This window comes from Cyanistes caeruleus, chromosome 4 (genome assembly GCF_971803275.1).
Source record: "Cyanistes caeruleus chromosome 4, bCyaCae1.hap1.1, whole genome shotgun sequence".
NCBI lineage: Eukaryota > Metazoa > Chordata > Aves > Passeriformes > Paridae > Cyanistes > Cyanistes caeruleus.
This window is the reverse complement of record NC_141704.1, coordinates 42,655,003-42,673,769: the sequence shown is the minus strand read 5'-3', so window position 1 is coordinate 42,673,769 and position 18,767 is coordinate 42,655,003. Positions and strand designations below refer to the sequence as shown.

General features: G+C 41.2%; 1 protein-coding gene across 4 annotated transcripts in view; it reads right to left on the bottom strand.

The window, feature by feature from the left end:
• Positions 1–13,237, bottom strand: part of PPFIA2 (PPFI scaffold protein A2) — a 289,459-nt gene extending 276,222 nt beyond the window's left edge. For 2 of the 4 annotated variants that reach the window (XM_023932720.2, XM_023932737.2), the window contains exons 1-2: positions 12,208–12,492; positions 4,157–4,407 (exon numbers count right to left, since the gene is read on the bottom strand). In XM_023932720.2, coding sequence (XP_023788488.1) covers positions 4,157–4,405 — 249 coding nt within the window. In that variant the 5' untranslated portion in view covers positions 4,406–4,407; positions 12,208–12,492. Of the gene's footprint in view, positions 1–4,156; positions 4,408–12,207 lie in introns of all 4 variants that reach the window. The other 2 variants (XM_023932782.2, XM_086887835.1) reach the window with 2 other exon arrangements.
• Positions 13,238–18,767: the final 5,530 nt, after the last annotated feature.

The window sequence follows — 18,767 nt, the reverse complement described above, 5'->3', positions numbered from 1 at the left end:
AAACACACTATTAAGTAGTTAGTGCTTATGCTTTCTCATTACAGTGTACTTCATTGTATTTAGGAATTTATTTTTTTTTTTCTGGACTCAAGAGTCATGACCTAAATGCAATAAATTCCTATCATTGGGGAAGATGTAGTGCAGACCCAAATACACTTTCCTTAGAGGCTTCCGCTGTCAACAGGCAGCTTTGGGAAGAATAAACAACATTACTTGTAAGCTAGATTCTGAGTATCTCCACAATAAAGTCTGAAATAAAGAACCTGAAGGGGTACTCTGGGTCAAGCTCACAGATTAGCCAAAGGTATTATGATATATAATGTCTTTTATGCCAGCTTCGTCTTGAAAAGTTTTGGGTTTTCACCGTGTCTTTGTCTAAGAAAGATGCCATTCCTTCATAATTCAAGACCTTCTTTTGATGAATGATCCATCTTTATTCATGGTACCCTATAATCATTTATTCCTTCATCAACATTATTTTTGGCTTAAAATATTTCTTTCATCTTCACCTGTTCATTCCATCTTCCTGTCTGTCCAAGAAAATCTATGAAATCACTCACAGTGCTTCTCAAGACAGTTTCCCCCAGAAATAAGAAAACTTCAATCAGTCTTTTTAGGCAGAAGATGTTACTTCCTCTTTCCTCTAGCACGGTTTTTCTCAATCTCTGACAACTTGAGGTTGACTCTCAATCACTACTGAGCCAAAACTCAGATAAATGAGGTCCAAACCACCCCTTGGTTCAACTGCCTTAATATTTACCTACTTCCAACAGAAGAATTCTATGTAACATATTTCAGAACTGTACTTTCCATTTTCTACATCCACCTCCCACTGGCTGCCTACCACCATTTATAAACCATATATTATCCCTCTTTACTACTGCTACCTAAAATCAATTTTTTTATTACCTGCTAGATATGAGGCTCTCACCCTTGTACCATGCACTAGCATCCCACCTCTGTTACTCTTGTTCTTGTGCATTATAATACTCCCTTAGTTGACTATTCAATTTTGTGTCACCTGAAATTTCCACTAGCATGCTTCTTCTTATGCTCAAATTAATAAAAATTAATCTCAAAATCCATTAGCTACTACTACGCTCCTTCCATCCTGTCAGTCTATAGTAAGTGAAAATTTTTCCTCTCTCTCTTTTATTACTTACCTTACTAATTACTATATTGCTTTTCCTTACACACCTCCCATCTATTAGTAATTTAAATGAGGTGACTTCAAACTATATCATTTTAGGGATACTGTAGTTCCCCAATTTAAAAAGTATAGTACTAAAGAGTCATGTTGAGTTACTTTGTATAAAGAAAATTTTGATAAACCTATGTCATATTTCTAAGTTAGCTTTTTGACATATTATTAGATTTTCCTCCAAAACAAGTTTTAAAGCCTTCCCTGTTATTTTATTTAGACTAGCTGTAATTTTCTGCTCACTTTTCCCCTTCTTCCTTAAACATAGCTGTTCAGTTACACATAGATGTTCATAAAGAGTGCCAATCTAATGGAAATAAAATTTATTTCAATGATAGTACTTAGCATGACAACTATATTTGTGTAACTCAGATTTGAAAGACATTGTTAATTATACATTGTTCTGTTTCAGTACAGACCAGTATAAATACTTAAAGACACTTACAGTCACTGGCTACAGCATTAACAGCTGTAACAGCATTAACTAATAACACAAGCTTCCTATTTAATGTTATTTATGATTTCCTATTTACCATCAGACAAGATTTTTCAACAGCTTTCATTCAAGTTTTTTCATTCGAGTTTTCATTCAAGCCCTTTTTGTTCAAGTTCTATTTATTCCAAGTGTAATGATTTCTCCAGAATGTATTTTTCACTGTGAACAGTTAAACAGACAATAAGCAAAAAGAGTGTCCTAAAAAAAGGCTTTGGAATAGAACTGTGTAAATACACAGTTTCTACGCACAAAGCACTACGTAAATACTAAGAAATAATTGAATTTTGAAAACCATTCAAGTGATCAAGAACTAAAAGAATATATTCTGATAAAGAAAGACTCATTAGATGCCATACTGCAACTAAATTATAATTATCATATCTTATAAAATATCTTATATTTTTTATAAAATATATTTATATATTCTCCTCCTAAACTGAGTGTAGTTTTCTCTCCATCAGGTAATAAGTCCTAGGTAATATTTTGTCAGAAAGCTATAACAGGCAGTTAGCAAGGCAAGCTTGCCATTCATAAAACCATACACCAAAAAACTGTAAAAGTACTACATCTCAATAGTATCCTATTAATCTTGAATATCTCAAGTTCAGAATTGAAACTAAATAGTATGGTAGTGATGAAAATAATATCCTTGAAAGACTCGATTATTAGAATGTTATATTACTAAGCCAGTGTTCTGTACTTATAAGAACAGATTTCTACAGAATTGAATTTCTTATATGAAGATCTAGATAACATATTTGATGGACAAAAAAACTGATTCTGCTTTAAAGTATAAGCAGTGTGTCACACAGTTTCTCATATGGGAAGCCCACATCTCTCTTAGATATAAGGATGAATGCTACCTGAAACACACATTCTTAATGGTTCATGGTAGACCAAAGCATTCACCTGACAAGTCAATTGCTTTTAGGAGGTGTATAGCTATCATTCAAAACTATGTAACACAATATAATTTTATGTTTTATTTCTTACCAGAAGAAATAAAGAATAAAATACTATTGTGATCCATTTCCTTAGAATGCTCTGCATGACATTTAGGCTGAGTATTATTTTCCTTAGCTAGTCTCCAGTATTTTAGCAGGAGTTCTGCATATGCAAGACACAGAAACATGAGGGCTTAGACACCTGTTAGTGCTCAATAAAAATACCTCACTATTGCTTAGTGGAGAGTGCCTCTGCACACTGAGCAGCACACTGCAAGGGACTTCACAGATGCAGTGTCCCCTCTTCTTTGGATTTCCAGCAATAAATCTTTGAATAAAGGATTTATGCTGTCTTTCACCTACTTTTTTCCACTCTTCTATGGAGAGACACCTCTACAAAAGAAGCTCAATTGCCCACAAATAAAGAGAAAAAAGAAAAAAAAAAAAAAAACAAACCTTGATTTTACAGTATATCAAGATCATAGCTACTCCTTTTTGTCTGTCCCAAGACAGCTGCAGTCATTCTTACTGTCTGGAGCTAATGCTCAAGTTAGTCTCTCTCTCTCTTTTATTTAGTCCTATCCCCAGATATCTCAATGACCTGCTGAGGTTAGCCCTTGAAAAACTGCAGTTCCCTATTCCAGAGTGCCATTTTCCTCTTCTACCCTTCAAAATTTCCTTACTCATTTCATTCATCCTTATTACCTCTTTATTCCATCCACACGCTGTCCTAATTCCTCCCTAGACCCTCATAGTCACATTTCCTAATAAGTGACAGCTGAGAGACACAAAAAACAAAAAAGAAAAAAACATGGAGAAAACCTGAATTTTGAATCATGGTATCTTTCCAACTTCTGGCCCGATAAGCAAACGGAAGTTCTTTCTTTGCTTTAATTCTAGTATATTAAAAAACAATTATATTAACATATAATGTTGAAATACAATATAACATTAGTATTTTAACTGAATTAGTTAATTTTGAAATTCCTAAAAAAGGCTAGGGTAACTTCAGATAATGACATTTATATAAATATTTAAATTTAATTTAATTAAAATATGAAGGTATCAGATGTTTTTGTGGGTTTGTGTAGTACCTTATTAAACCTACATAAGTTAGTTTTATTTGTTGTTTATTAGAAATCCTTATACAGGAAAGTCTCTAGAAAACATCCTCATTTTTTTGTTTTATTTCTACCATTAGATCTTTTGTTTAAATGATCCCTCACCTGTTGTAAATGCTAGAGCAACAGCCAAAAGAACCAGTAGCTACAGGCCTTCATCTTGCTCTCCTTCAAGTCAACAGCATTACTCCCACTCTTAAATATGAAAAGAGGTCCCATAGAGGTCAAACCAGATACTATTAATTCAATAGGAGTTCTGCAGCTGACATCAATGGGAGCAAAATTTGGACTTCAAGGAATACATACTGATTAGGGTTAAAGTAAGTGGTATTAAGTAAAAAATTAGTGAACCTAAACAACAACAACAAAAAAAGAATCTTTATTAAGGACATACCTGAGGCAGTGCTGAGTTCAGCTGTCGCTGGAGGGAATCTCTGTCGTAGATGACATCCTGTAGGCGTTGCTGTGCAAGTGACAAGCTTTCCTGTGTCTCCCGAAGGGTATCAAGGAGACGATCCCTTTCATCCAGCATGTTCACCATCAGCTGCTCAAAATGAGAATCCGAGTCCGAGCCACTGCTTTGGGACCCCCGTTGACTCATCGGGGTGTCCTCATTTATCGTTGGCATCACTTCACACATCATTTCTTTAAAAAGAACACAAATCAAGGAACAGCTCTTCAGTAGAGAAAACATTTGAGGATATTTAATAAGAGGAATAAACTCTGTCACATGGACACAGTAGATTATTGCATTGTTCCCACTTTCAAACTTGTGCGCAATGTTAATCAGATAGTCAATAGAGAGAGATTAAACACAGTGACTAATTCCACAGAGCAAAGGCTTTGAATGTGCTTCCCAAAACTAAAGACTGACTGGAAAGAGACAGAGGGTTACAGAATATTTTAAATTAATAGTTTTGGAAATAATGCTTAAAATAACGGAAAATATTTCCTCTGCAATTGTACTCTCCCTTATTGTTCCTCTTCTCCCTTCTCTTACTTAATTTCATTGTTGAATTGTTGGTATTGATGTCAATATCTGCCACTAATTGCCAGATTTTGTCCTCCTCTAGGCAATTCAACAGTACAGCTCAGGCTAGCCATTGATCCAGTATCATACTGCCTTAACAATACCAGGTTAATCTATTTTTCTATCTAGTTATTTCCATCCTCAGGGGAAATTAATCTCCAGCGAGCTTGTTCAGTAAGAGGTCAAGAACTAGAAACTCAGCTAATTACATCCCTTTGATATCTTGTGCAAATTGAGTTACCAGGAACAGAATCACTTTTGTTTGTTTCTTAAATCTGTCCTGAGCAGAGCAAATAACATCACCTAGTCCCATGCTTCAGCTTATCTAAATCTCAAACCCCTGGTTCATGTACAGGGAGAAGCTTTGGGAATCCTTGGGGGAGCTTGCTGATGTTAACTGCTTTGTCCACTGTCAACACGGACCTGGAGATATGGAATGCCAGCCAGGAGAGCCCGTCTTGCCTCCAGGAACCTCTCACACCACCAGTGTAAATACACTGCACTCAGCAAGGGGCCACCGCCAGCCTCCGCTCAGCTCCCACCTGCGGCTAACTAGTTTGGGATGGTTAATTTCACAGTGAGCAAAGGGACAATTAAAAATTTCAAAGCCATCTCCCACTTGCACAGCTCAATCATAACTTTTCAGTATGCACCAGGTGGCCAGAGACCATGGTCTCTGCATGCCCATTCTTCAACACCAAAGTTAACAATTTGGATTGTCACCAATCCCTTCCTGCCTCACAATCATCAACATCTCATGGGTCACACCACTTGTCCCAGGGAATTCTCATCAGCGAAGCTTCATCATTCAAGAATATACTTCCAGTGTCCTACACATGTAGATCAGGTTTCTGGTGTGAAGGGCATTTGCTACCCCTGCACACTGGCTGTGGCAGAGTGAGAGTGGTACAATTTTGCAGGAACATTCGCAAGAACAGGTAGGGAAATCTGTCTGTGGACAGCTGTTGCTACCTCAGCACCTTGCATTCAAACTAGATAGGAAATCTTGTCTTAAAGTCATTATGGGGATGTGGGAAGCCATATGTGCAAGTGGTTATGGGGTACAAGGGAATCCATAAGTTGAATGCTCATGGCACTATTACATCTTGTCCCTCTCAGCTGTTGCTTTCAGGGAAGGCAGGGGCCATGCATTGTTCTTATTTTGAATCCCTGGACTGCATTGTTCTGACAGCACAAGTAACAAACTTAGCTATGACTAAGACAGGAGAGAAGGCAGGGAATGGGTGGGCAGTTCCTGGTGTAGGCAGCTGCTATTTGGAAGTTTTCTCCCACAGCTCGCAGCCCCAGGAGAATCTTTAAAAGGTACAGCAGTTCTTGCAGTCAGCCTGGTGATGTACATCGCTTTCTGGAAGTTCGGAGATCAAAGCTATTATTCCATTGGAACCACATGCATCCTCTCCCTCCCCCACCCTGAGAGTGGAGAGAAATACAGCAAAGCAGTCTGTTAACCTGAGCCAGATAGAAATGCTGGGAGGGTGTGACAGAGAGGGGCAACAGCAAGGTGCAGGAGATACAGCAGTCCTGGACCATGCCCTCACACAGATGGTTTGTGGGGGCCCATGAGGACCCCAAACAACTCTGAAAGAAACCTGGCTTCTCAGAGTGCTCCTGGGTCACCAAGTCACAAAAAAAGGAACAAAATCTCAATCAACTGCAGGTTTGCTGTGGGGCTTACAAAGAATAATTTCTTACAACCTTTCATGAAAGACCTAGTATGCTGTGCTGTTTGATTTACTATGATTTGTGTCTTCTTGCCTTTAGAAAAGCATTTTTTGTTTCCTTTTTTAAACTTCTTTGGCATTTATCACTCTTATATGTGCCAACACATGGGATGCTTTCAATGTCCCGAGGCAACCACCATTTAACACTGTTCCCAAGCACACGCAGAAGAATAGAGCTACTTCCCCAGGACATTATTACACCTTTCATGAATTTCCTGCTTGATAGCAGAAAGGAATCAAAATGCTGAGAATATTTGAAGAATTTTTAAATGAAGGGAAAAAAAAAGGAAAGAAGACATATTGAGAGGGACTGCAGTAAAAGCTAGGGCAGGTAAAGCAGAGGAAGAGCCTCACAGAAACACTGGAGGAGCGTCAGCAAACAGACTGATCACAGTCTAGTAGCATAAGATTGGAAGCTGAGGACAAATAAAAGGGCACATATGCATGTGGATCTTTATATAGGAAGTGAATTATGTCACAGGGTTACAAGAGCTCTTGACGTTTCCTGAGCCTTCTGATGGTGTGTGTATGTATTAGTCAACCTCTGGCTAATCACAGGATGATGTGGGTCACACATGGGGTAAGGAGATTTAAATTTAAGAGTCAGCTCCCAGTTTAGTTATCACTGAAAGGAATTTAGTTTGCATACATCAGAAGCAGGTGTATGCAAACCAGGACAACACATGCAGACAGAAACACCTGAGGGATTCCTGCTAAAATATAAAATAAAAATAGTATTGCTATGATCAGTTTGGTTTGACCACTAATGTGGTGATAGCCTGAGTAACTTGAATTATATTTTAAAATTTCCAGTAGAGGAAGAGGGCCATTCCTGATTTTCCTTGTATGTAATTTGAATTTTAAACCTACATTTGGGTATTAAAAACCTCCATCACCCCAACAATTTTTAGTCTTGTTTCATAATATAATCAGCTGAAATATTTCATACAATGAAATTAGAAGGAATCACTCTACCTACCTACTCTTCCCCACTTATCATAGACCATAAATCTGTGTTAAGCTGAAGTGTATTTTATACAGGAAGGATTTCAATCATTAAACACTGAGTGATGTCTCTAATAAATTAACCAGAATAAGTCATTCTTTCTGTGAAAAATATATGCCTTTTCCAATCATATTTATAGGGGAGACACAGTCACAAAGTCAAAGCTGCAGTTCTAAAAGGCTCTTAACAAGGTTATTGGCAGGCCCACTTGTATTACACTTCAGAACCTACCATGCCACACATACTTTTATGGCTGATCTGTGAATTTACATAACTTTTGAAAAAACTCGGATACCTTTCCCTACATATGCATGAATCAAATTTCATATACACAGGACAGCTGCATCCTGGACTTAATGATACATGTACAGCTGAACAGATTCATACATATATAGCAGGTATTCGTCTCAGGTACTCAGTTCTTACTAAATATGTATATATCAATTCTACTCAGAATGGAACTGAACAAGATTAAAAAAGGACTATCATTAGCTTCCTTTCTGTTCTTCATTCTTACTGCTCCAAAAACTGGATAGGCTCAGAGAACTTGATTTTTTAAACCATAACTACTGGATAGACCAAGCACATTCATAAACTAACATCTGGATATTCCACACTTTTTACTTTTTTTATCAGCCTGTCATATAATTGACAGAATATAACCATATGCCCAGGAATGGCCCCAAAAAAATCAAAGAGTGGCATGCAGACTTCCAGCCTCTTTTGAATTGGTTTTATACAGTGTAATAGGCTGTTTCTCATTCTACTCTGAATGCACACTGAAAATCAGATGCATAAACATCTTCAAGTCTGTGCATGTATTTTAATCTCTCCACTTGGTCTGCACATGCCAGCTCCAATGTTCAGATATTTGTTATCCCAACATAGATATCATCCCTTTCCCTAACCTATACATTCCTATCAACCCATACATTCCTATCAACTCCTACAAGGCAATTACAGTTACATTTCTTTGATGAGTCCTATTAGTGAAAAATAATTCAGAGCTGACAGTGACAAAATAGGTAGAATAAGCAAAGACAATCAACAATGTACATGAAACATTAGAATCCCATCTCTGAAGTTTAAAACAGAAACCTTGAATTGTTTTGCCACAATTTCAAACTTACTCCCCTTATAAATTTCAGGTAATGTGACAAAATCTAAATGCAACAAAATTGGAGTGCATAAATATCTTCCTTAAGTTTCTGAAAATTACAATACACTGAATCTTCTTTTTAGTTTCCAAACCTGCAGTGAGCAGACTCATCTTATTTTGCACTTGGCCCAACTCTGGGCAAGGGGTTGTCACAAATGACTTCCAAAGGTCCTTTCCACACAACATAATTCCACAGGATAGGAATCAAACAAATCAACCACCAAACAAATCCAAGAACCCAGAAACACAGACTTTGCTTCTTTTCAAAGGAATGATGAACGGTGTTGAATTGAGTAAACTCAGGTACCTGTACCCAGCACCTCTGCAGAGACTGAGTAATTTCCCAATGAAGGATTTTACTTAGGATTTCTTCACTAAAACTTGATACCTCAAATACTATTTGGTTATACCTGTGGTGCCTAACCATGCATCTGGCAAGCTACTGCAGATTGTTGTGCCACCAGAGAACCGCAGGCTTTTGCCCCACAGAACTGCAGGAAAGAAGTTGGGGAAGGAATGGAAGTAGAGGGGGAACAGGTAATTAAGACCTGAACTGACCGTCTCAGTCATCAGGAGAAAGTGAGGTACAGGCCAGGTAACTACAGCAATCCACCAGTGTGTGGACAGCTGCCTTGCTTTGTCTGGATGGGACAGAATCACTGAATACCTAGGGTTGCAAGGAACTTCTGGAGATCATCTACTCCAACCTGAAGGCATGTTGAGTGGAACACAGGTGGTGAAGAATGAACACTGAGGAAGCTGCAATTCCTTTCCAGTGGGTGTTGAGAACTGCAAGTAATGGATTAAACACCTCTGTCCCGTGTTTTCCATATTTTCAAGACCACTTAAGTCCATGATAACTGAATAAGCTCTACTGTATATCATCCTGTGCAACACCTCCCATGCAGCCATGCAAAGAAGAGGAGAGAAAAGGATAAACAAGGTGGTATATTCTTCAACTTAAAGAGGTGGCATTAGTAGCTGAATGTGCCCTGTATACCTCTTCATTCAAAGGAAGAGAAGGAAAGCTTGTGTTCTTTGCCAGAAAAAGGCTGACTTGCCCTGTAGTAATATAACTTAAATAAAGTTATGCTTGACTGATCTAAGCCAACAAAAGTAAGACTTTTCAAATGTGTTTCTCTTCCTTTAAATAGAAAAATAAAAGCTCCATTGATACGGAACTTAGTACTACTACACTACAAAGTTTATTGCTTTACCCAGTATCCTGAATGTAAGTAAAGCAATCCCTCAATGAAAGATGTGTAAAGTCACCAGCATTTTACTTTTAATACAGAATCACTGTTCCTTTGATCCATCCTGAGCCACAGAGCAGACATTACAACTCCCGTGGTCAGGGTGCCTCCACAGCATCCAAAACTTGCAAGGACTGTAACATATAGTCAACTTCTGTAGCACCTGCAACTGTCCCAAACTCCCAGAGAGGTTCTAAAGGGGGAGCAGGATACTAACAAATTCCTGCTTCCCTTTTAATCCATAAACACCCCCTAGAAATAGACTTTTAGGTAATGTAATAACTTTATAACTCTTCTAATTCAAAATAAAACCTAGACTCTTATTTTAGTAGTAGCTCTCGACCTGAGTGTCAGGCATCACAGCCATATACAATGGCAGCTTAAGAAGCAGTACACTGAAGTTCTCTGAACACATTATCTTTCTTGTCCATCGTGTATCTACTGCACCACCTATTACAAAGCTTTTTCCAGGTTGATTGGTTCCTAATTCAATGTTTTCTCCATTCCATTTGCATGGAATCTAATCCAGCAAATGCTTGTATTCATGGAAATTCTGTCATGGACTTCAGTGGGTTTGGATCAGTACAGTGGTTGGAAAAGTCACTAACGTAGACAAGCCATCAATCTCCTTTTAACTCCCTCCAAACAAAGGCATAAAGATCACAAATGCCTGTATGTGATACCAGGGAGCATGCTGGATGTTATGTGACCATTACCTACTATATTGCCAGAAACCATGGACAGGTTTCCCCTCTACACATACAACACTCAACTGGCAAAAAAACGACTGCTGAAAGTAGTCTGTCCTGCTAGAGGGGGAGAGATGTGGTTCACTGTCATTACATTAAGATTTTTCAGGCTGTATGCAAAAATGTCACAGCAAATCTATAGCATTAGCTGCATTATGTCTCCATCAAGAGTGAACTCCGTATTAGCTCAATTAGGCATTCTGCAGCTCAGTTTAAACATCCAGATAAAGGGAATGGACTAAAATTCCAACACAGAGCAGAGGATATGGCCATCCTTGGTTAAGAGTTATATAAAGCTTCTTTTCAGGAGGGACTCCACTAATAAATTAATTGATAGCAACTCTCTTATATTAACCTCTCTCTGATTATGATCATATATGGACCAGGTACCAAAGTATGTCCTCAACACTGACTCTAAAACTACATGAAATTTCTGTATCCTATAGAGGTTGAAAATGACAAAGTTGTCTTCCTTCTTCTCACTGAACCCCACCCTATTTGGCATCTTCTGTTACCTCAGTTGTCCAAGAGTCTTGGAATTATTTATTTAAGTGAATATTGTAACAAACACCTCTGCAATCTCATTTAGCCTGGAAATAATTTACCAGATGGAGTTCTTTCACTTAAGAAGCTCTGGGAATAAGAAGACACAAAGCTACTTGGCTTCTGCCTGACAAAGGCTTTTAGACAAGCATTCATTTTGCTCACCTTGAAGGCCACCACCTTAGATGTAAATCTAATTTTAATCCCTCGCCTTTCTATCCATAACTGGCTTTAAAAGCTTGTTTTCTGTTTACTCTGATGCTTGATTTGCACACCACAGTTGAGGAGTCATTTCAACTTACTTGTAATTTTGCTGCAGGAAAAAGAAGTAGAAATCTACCTATCATACATTCTAGCCTGTCCACAGTGACATCAGCTTGAAAACTCATTTCATTGGATCCTTCAGAGTATTTTGCATTTACAAGCTATTTTTTCCAAATCATTAAATAGATAAAGTGACTGATAAAACCAGCTCTTACTGCAATTATGTCTCTTCAGACATCCTCAGCAAGATCACTCTTAGGCAGCACAGTGTAATTCCAATAAGGAAAATCCTTCCTATTGTCTGAGTTGCATTACATGCATATTCCTCCTCCTAGTTAACTCCTTACCTGCCAGTCTCCACTAAACTATGATATCACCTTTAACAGAAGCATCCTGCACTCCTTCCACACAGGAGGGGTGGTCAACACAGTACCTTAGAAAAAAGGACTCGTTCCAACCATCTGTTCTTTATGCCGTGTCTCTGACCTCCTACCTCCCTTAACCACAACCAAAAAAAATGAGGTTGGTTTCACATTTTTTAGTCTGAAATCCCCCAACTCCCATTATAGAAATGCATTTAAATACCACACAAGTACTACAGCAAGAGGCAGACAGCTAGATTTTGCATTTGCACCTCATCCCCCGAGGATATCGAGTCTAAGGAAGAAATGTCTAACTCAGAAATAGAAGGTTCAGTACCTAGTATCTTTTATTTCGGCGTCTGCTATTTCACTTGATCAATAACAACCGCAGTCTCCACCGGCTTCGAGCAGGGACTCACACAGCCGAGCACTCCTGGACCATCTTCCTAGCAATGGTGACACAGGCGTTGCTCCGAGGAACCCCGAGCCCCCGCACCCGTCCTCCGGCAAGTCTCGCTGCTTGGCACCTCAACATTTTCTTCGGTCACTTCGTCAGCAGCCAAGAGGAGAAGCATCCATGGGAAAAATGGCATATTACAAATTTTGCTTTGGGAAGCAGAGCTCGGTTCAGACCATTGTCGGGAGCAGGAGGGGGGGGAGCGGCTCTTAAAGCTCCAGCAGCCCCTTTCGAGCAACAGCATCTTTGCAGCTGGAGGCAAACGATCACAGGGGGAGGGGGCAGGGCGAGAGCATCTTTCTTTGATTTCTTATCTTTTGCTAAACTTAACTAAGCCGTATCTGGCTGCCCTGGTTCTTCGATACCTCCCAGGCCAATTATGCCTCTGTGCGTGACTGAAGTCCACACGCTCGCACGACTGCCTGCACGATCAAAAAGCAGACGCGGTTTTCTGCTTTACAGCGAGAAATCCTCTGCCCACGGCTCGTCGCTGCCTGCCTGGCACACCGCTGCCTGGCTGGCGCCGTGCAGAGCCCGACCGGAGCCGGGGCCGGGAGCGGGGCCGGGATAGCCCCGGCCGGAGCTCACCCACGGCACGTGGTGGCCGCGCCCCGGGCACCGCTGCCAGCCCCGCATCGCCCGGGGACACCGGCAGCGAGAGCAGCATCACAGCGCTACGCTAACGCATCCTGTCCTCTAAGGAGCGCAGGCAAACGCCACGGCATCTCTTCTAACCGTAGAGCGTAATAAAACGTATCATCTGCGGTAATCCGGCCGTGAGAAAGCAGGGATAAAACCTGCCATAATCTCAATAGTCCGGGCGTGTAATTAATAGGACACACTGGGGAAGGGCGGGCGCGGCGGGAGCCCCGTGCCCGGCTCGGAGCCCGGCCGGGGCGGGGGTGGAGGCGGGGGCGGAGGGAGCGGCGCGGCGCTGCCGGGCTGGGCGCGCTCCCCGGCGCGGGGACTTCCCCTGGAGCCGCTGCAGTGGTTTTCACCAGTCCTTAAATAAATTCTGAAGTAATCGCGTCTGCCTCCTCTGCCTCACGCACGCGGCTCCCCAGATGCTGCTGCCGCTGCTTCGCGGCTCGCTCGGCGTTAAGTCCCTCACGCCCACTCCTTAGGAAAAAAAAAAAAAAAAAAAAAAAAAAAAAGAAAGAAAAAGGGGACACCAGGGCGTGACCTGGATGTTGAGCAGCATTGCCTCCAGCCCTTAAAATTCTTTTGCCCACAGCCGTGCGGCCCCCGGGAGGCTCGGGAGGGCTGGAGGGGCTGCGGCATCCGAGCCCCCCCGGCGCCGCCTCCGCCCGGGGCTGTCGGGGCTGCTGCCGCCTCCGGGGGTGCGCCCGGCACAGCCCGGCACAACCCGGCACAACCCGGCACAGCCCGGCACAGGGCGGCACAGCCCGGCACAGGGCGGCACAGCCCGGCACAGGGCGGCACAGCCCGGCACAGGGCGGCACAGCCCGGCACAACCCGGCACAGGGCGGCACAGCCCGGCACAACCCGGCACAGGGCGGCACAGCCCGGCACAGGGCGGCACAGGGCGGCACAGCCCGGCACAGGGCGGCACAGCCCGGCACAACCCGGCACAACCCGGCACAGGGCGGCACAGCCCGGCACAACCCGGCACAGCGCGGCACAGCCCGGCACAACCCGGCACAGCCCGGCACAGCCCGGCACAACCCGGCACAACCCGGCACAGAGCGGCACAGCCCGGCACAGCCCGGCACAGAGCGGCACAGCCCGGCACAGCCCGGCACAGCCCGGCACAGCCCGGCACAGCCCGGCACAGCCCGGCACTGGCGGCCCGAGGCAGGCAGGACAAGAGGGGTGGTGAGGTGGGACAGTGTTGAGTGCCCGTGGAACAGGGCATTGTGAATGAGCGAGTACCAGCCGGCGTTTTCAGTGCTCGTTTGAAATTAGGTTCAGCCCAGTTTGAGGATGATGATGCGCATGTGCCAATTACTCAAACTTCGTTGCAAAAAATATTTCAGTATTTGTTTACATGTCCTCTGCATAGAAGAAGAATTTCATCCGTGAAGGGTTGTCTGTGTTGCTTCAGGAGCCTGAAGTCTCTCCATGTGCTGTGGAAATGTGCTGGATAGAGGAGGGAGCTCAGCCAGCAGCGTGCTGAGACTCAGTGATGCTTGCTGCTGAGCTGGCTTCACAGGAGGTGTGGCACCGTATTGTGGGAAATATAAATGCACGGAGGATACACATCTGCACTGTAGGGCAAATAGCTGAGAAGAGTTGTCAGCATGGAGATTTCAAAAACAAGTGCAAAGAAAATGCTGGTGCCATGCCACAGTGTGTTTTTGGCCTATCAGTGCAATACGTAGGTGAAAAGAGAAAAAATAAGATAACTCTTTCTCTCCACCTGTGCCGCTATTCCAAGTGGCTTTTTGTCATTTCACTTGGTCATTTCAGATCATAGTCTTGACTTAATTATCAGCATACAAACCAGTAGAGCAGTTGCCTGATAATCCCACTGTAGCTAAGGGCAAGAGCTGTCATCTATGAGATTCTTCTACCGCATGACTATCACAAATCTGAGCTTTGAGATAGGCGAGTAAGGAAAAAGTAAGAGACTCAAAAAGCACTCGTTCAAAGCAGTCATGCTCAGGAGGCACCACACAGGCTGGCTGGTACGAACTTCTTCAAAAAGGAGGACATATCTTGTTACTGCTGAAGATGAGTAGATCACAAGGACACAGGTCAAGGTGTGGTGAAAAGAAGAGAAAATTTATTTTTCCTCCCAGGATTTATAGGTTTCTGACCACGGCCAGGGATTGGATGGTCAGGATAACACTTTCTCACTGCACTGGCCATGAGAGATGCCCATCACAAGATGTGTAACAGGAAGAATGTACACATATCTATGTTTACAGTTACTGTCCTGGGAAAGTCTTTAGAAAAACATGTCAGCAAGCTCAGAAGCTGAGTTTTCAGGGTGACACATATCTGATGGGGATTTTTACATCATTTGTTTAAGGGTTTTTTCCCTTTGAAATTAAAGACCAGGGTTTGCAACTTGGAACTCTCTAGAACTCACCACTGTTACTTTTTACAACATATCTGTATGCATGGAAGTATCATTCTTTTCTAAATTTTGATGAAAATGGTGTGACACTGATGACATCCTGCCTTTTTCCCCTTTCAAACAGCATTTTCCTGCATAAAGTGTTTGCCAGACATGTGAGAGATCTGTCCATATTTACTCAAGGTGACTGTTTTCAGCAGTCACCTTGGAAAATACTCCAGTCTCTGTTCCATGTACTGGAGAAGGCAATTATTTGCAAGCTGTATAGCAGACAGACTTCCTTCACAGCCATATGATTTACAAACATTTGTAGAATAGTTTTGGAAATCTTTTAGCCCCTGAGCTCCTCATGCCCACCCTCCCCACTGACTTTCAATCATTAAAGCAAAAGCTCAGCACAGAAAGATTATTATTGCTACTCAAGGTATTGGCATTGCTACCTGTACTAGTTGACCTGCTGCCCTCATCTTCTCCATTGCAGATTTACAGGTGAGTAGGTGGCTAAAGGACTGTGTGTCACAGCACTGAGGTTTCTGCAGAGCGCAGAAGCTGCCAATTAGTACCTGTGCTTTGTGGCACAAATTTAAAGAGGAGCTTCTTCTTTTCAAGCATGTAGGGGTCTGAGGTCAATAAGATGGAAGAAGAGAAAACTCTAAAGAATGGGAAATGAAGAACTATGAAAAAGCCACAAAAACTGGGATGGAAAAATATATTTGGGCTTCATAATAATAAAAGAATTCTCCCTACAGTAAGGGACACCTTTTGGTAAAACCTAAGTGGAGAATTTTGGTCAAGAGCCTATGAGTATAATAATATATTCCATGGCAACTTTAGTAGTGAAAGGTACTTAGTGTATTATCTATATATGCATATATATATATATATATAAATGTGTGTGTGTGTGTGTGTGTATGTATATGTATATGCATATGTATATGTATATATATACTTAGTCTATTATCTATATATATTCTATTATATTAATTCTAATCATTCCATTAATTACCCCAGAAGTGTGAAATGCCCTGTTGCTCTGGGAGGTTCTGTGTTTGTGTATATATGTAGTGGCATCAGGTGTTTGAGTAACTGGAATTTATAGCTGAAAAAGTGAGTGGGTGAACACAGGTAGGAAGAGTACTGTGAGACTGCATTCTTTGTTACCTTAGGAAGTCCTCCTTACCATTTGTCTGGTTCCTTTTAAAAAAATGTATAATCTTATGTCAGAAAGACACATCTGAAAGCTGTCCTCCTTCCCTCTGTCAGTGTTGCCGTGGGGCTTTCTCATATCCAGCAAAGGTGGAGAATAATGAAACCCTTTGCTATGAACAGGGTAAAAGAGGACACCACCATGCTCTTGAGGAACAACTGATCATATAGGGAGGTGAAGACCAACTTGCAAAAGATTTGCTGTTACTTTGAAGACATACAGTGCAAACTGAGGAGCAAGTAATGGTGGCAAACATGTGATTCAGTCAACACAGTATGAGTGGAAAGTGATTCCTGAATCATGCCTGAATCATACTGATGATGTACCATTTCAATTTCTAAAGCCTTTTAATGGGTACTACAGCATATTGAAGGCCTGAATAAGGTTTCTATATTAAAATGGAGGAAGGAAGATATGTCTTAGAAATGTTACATAGGAAGAAAATAACAAAACAAAACAAAAACACAGCAATATTTAGAGCTAGTCATTCCTTGATAAAGAAACCATTAGAGACTATGAAAGAAGCACAAAAGTGAAGTTCAGGAGATCTTGGGTAAGACTGGGGAAAAATGTAATATTGTGTGAATAAATTACATTCCAATGTAATTTGAGTTAGAATTTCAGTTGTACTTTACAATTGCATTCATGCTTATTTCCCAAAGGTTCTCTGCATATTATCATAGCTTTAAGGGTTCCTCTGTAGTTCCTCACTTTAAATTGCGTACCTATTTCAGCTGTGAACTTGACTGCTGCATTTTACTAGAAGACTGTCAAAAACCCTTTATCTCTCTCTCATACACACACAATCCATATGTGGCCTCAAAAATCAACATGGCAGCCTTAAAAGTCTCTCATTGCAGACGTTTGATAGGGAGGAAGTTCAAAGGAGGAATATATCTTTAGCTTAGATGTGATTTGTTCAAAGCAAATTAGAGATCAATAAAGTGCAGGCCTGAGAGTTTTATAGCACCTTTTGGTACAGATGAAAGTCCTTCGCTGGGAAAGGACAGTTTTTATTTCTGTCTCAGTCTGATCTGCAGGGCAGGCTCTAGTTTGCAGCTACAGCATGGCTGATTGGGCCACTGGAAGTTTTTTGTCTTACTGCTCTCCTTTAGTGTGATTTCTCTGGTGACATGATTTAAGGGCTGGTAAGGACCTGCTTAAGTATCCCAGTTGCTCCCATTCTGTTGTGCCTGAGAACCTGAAAATGAAGGGGAAATTTTTTTTTTTTTGGTGATCTAAAAGGGGGTTCAAGAACAACCCCCTTTTGTTTTCTTTCCGCTCTGTCTCATATTGGTCAGCAGAAATGTCACTTGCAATGAAAGTGGCATAAGATATGAGTAAACATTTTAGTTCAGTCTGTTATTGAAATACTTACGCCATAATAGAAAATTTTACTTAATTACCACAAAAAATTGAAACTTGACATTCAGCTGCATAGAGAGTAGCTACCTGTGCTATCAGATTCTCAGAATCCAATTTATTTATTAATTATCTTCAACATGTAAGTGCAAGCAAAACAGTGCATGGAGTCATAAAACCTCTTGTATTTCTGGCATAATTTTTGTCTGGTTTCATGTTTTTACAAAGTGCCCTAGATTAGGCTTTGGCAATGGTATGGAACAGATCTGAGTGGGTAACTGATGTCTTCAAAAGCTGCTGAAATGAAGACGTGGAACAGAAATTTGTGTTATGTGCACACTGTTCAGCTATGGAGCTTCCTTTTAATCCATGAAAGTGTAAAACATGCAGACTATCAAAACAGCAAGTGTAACCAAGAAACAGTGCATCATGGTGTTAAAAATACTTTAAGCATTTTAAGTTGGTGATCATAATGAATTTGTTAAAAGTAATTTAATTCATAATCCACTTCATAACATAGTGTGACTTAAGGGAGGAGCTAATTCCAAAGCAAAGCTCAAGGACCACAGAGCAGATGTTGACCAGAGGAGTCAGCAAAGAATAACATGACACATAATTGCTGCTGCTGAAAGATCTTGTCATTAAGAAACAAACCAATCTATAATACCATTGGTAGTAAAACAGACATCACAGCCAGCATCACAACAAACTGACCGCACTAGTTTAGAAGGTAAAGACCAATAACCTCCCCATCTGAAAAAGTCAAGATGTTGAGGCATCGCAGAAGTGTTTCAGGTCATGCCTGGCTCCTTCACATATAAATACAGA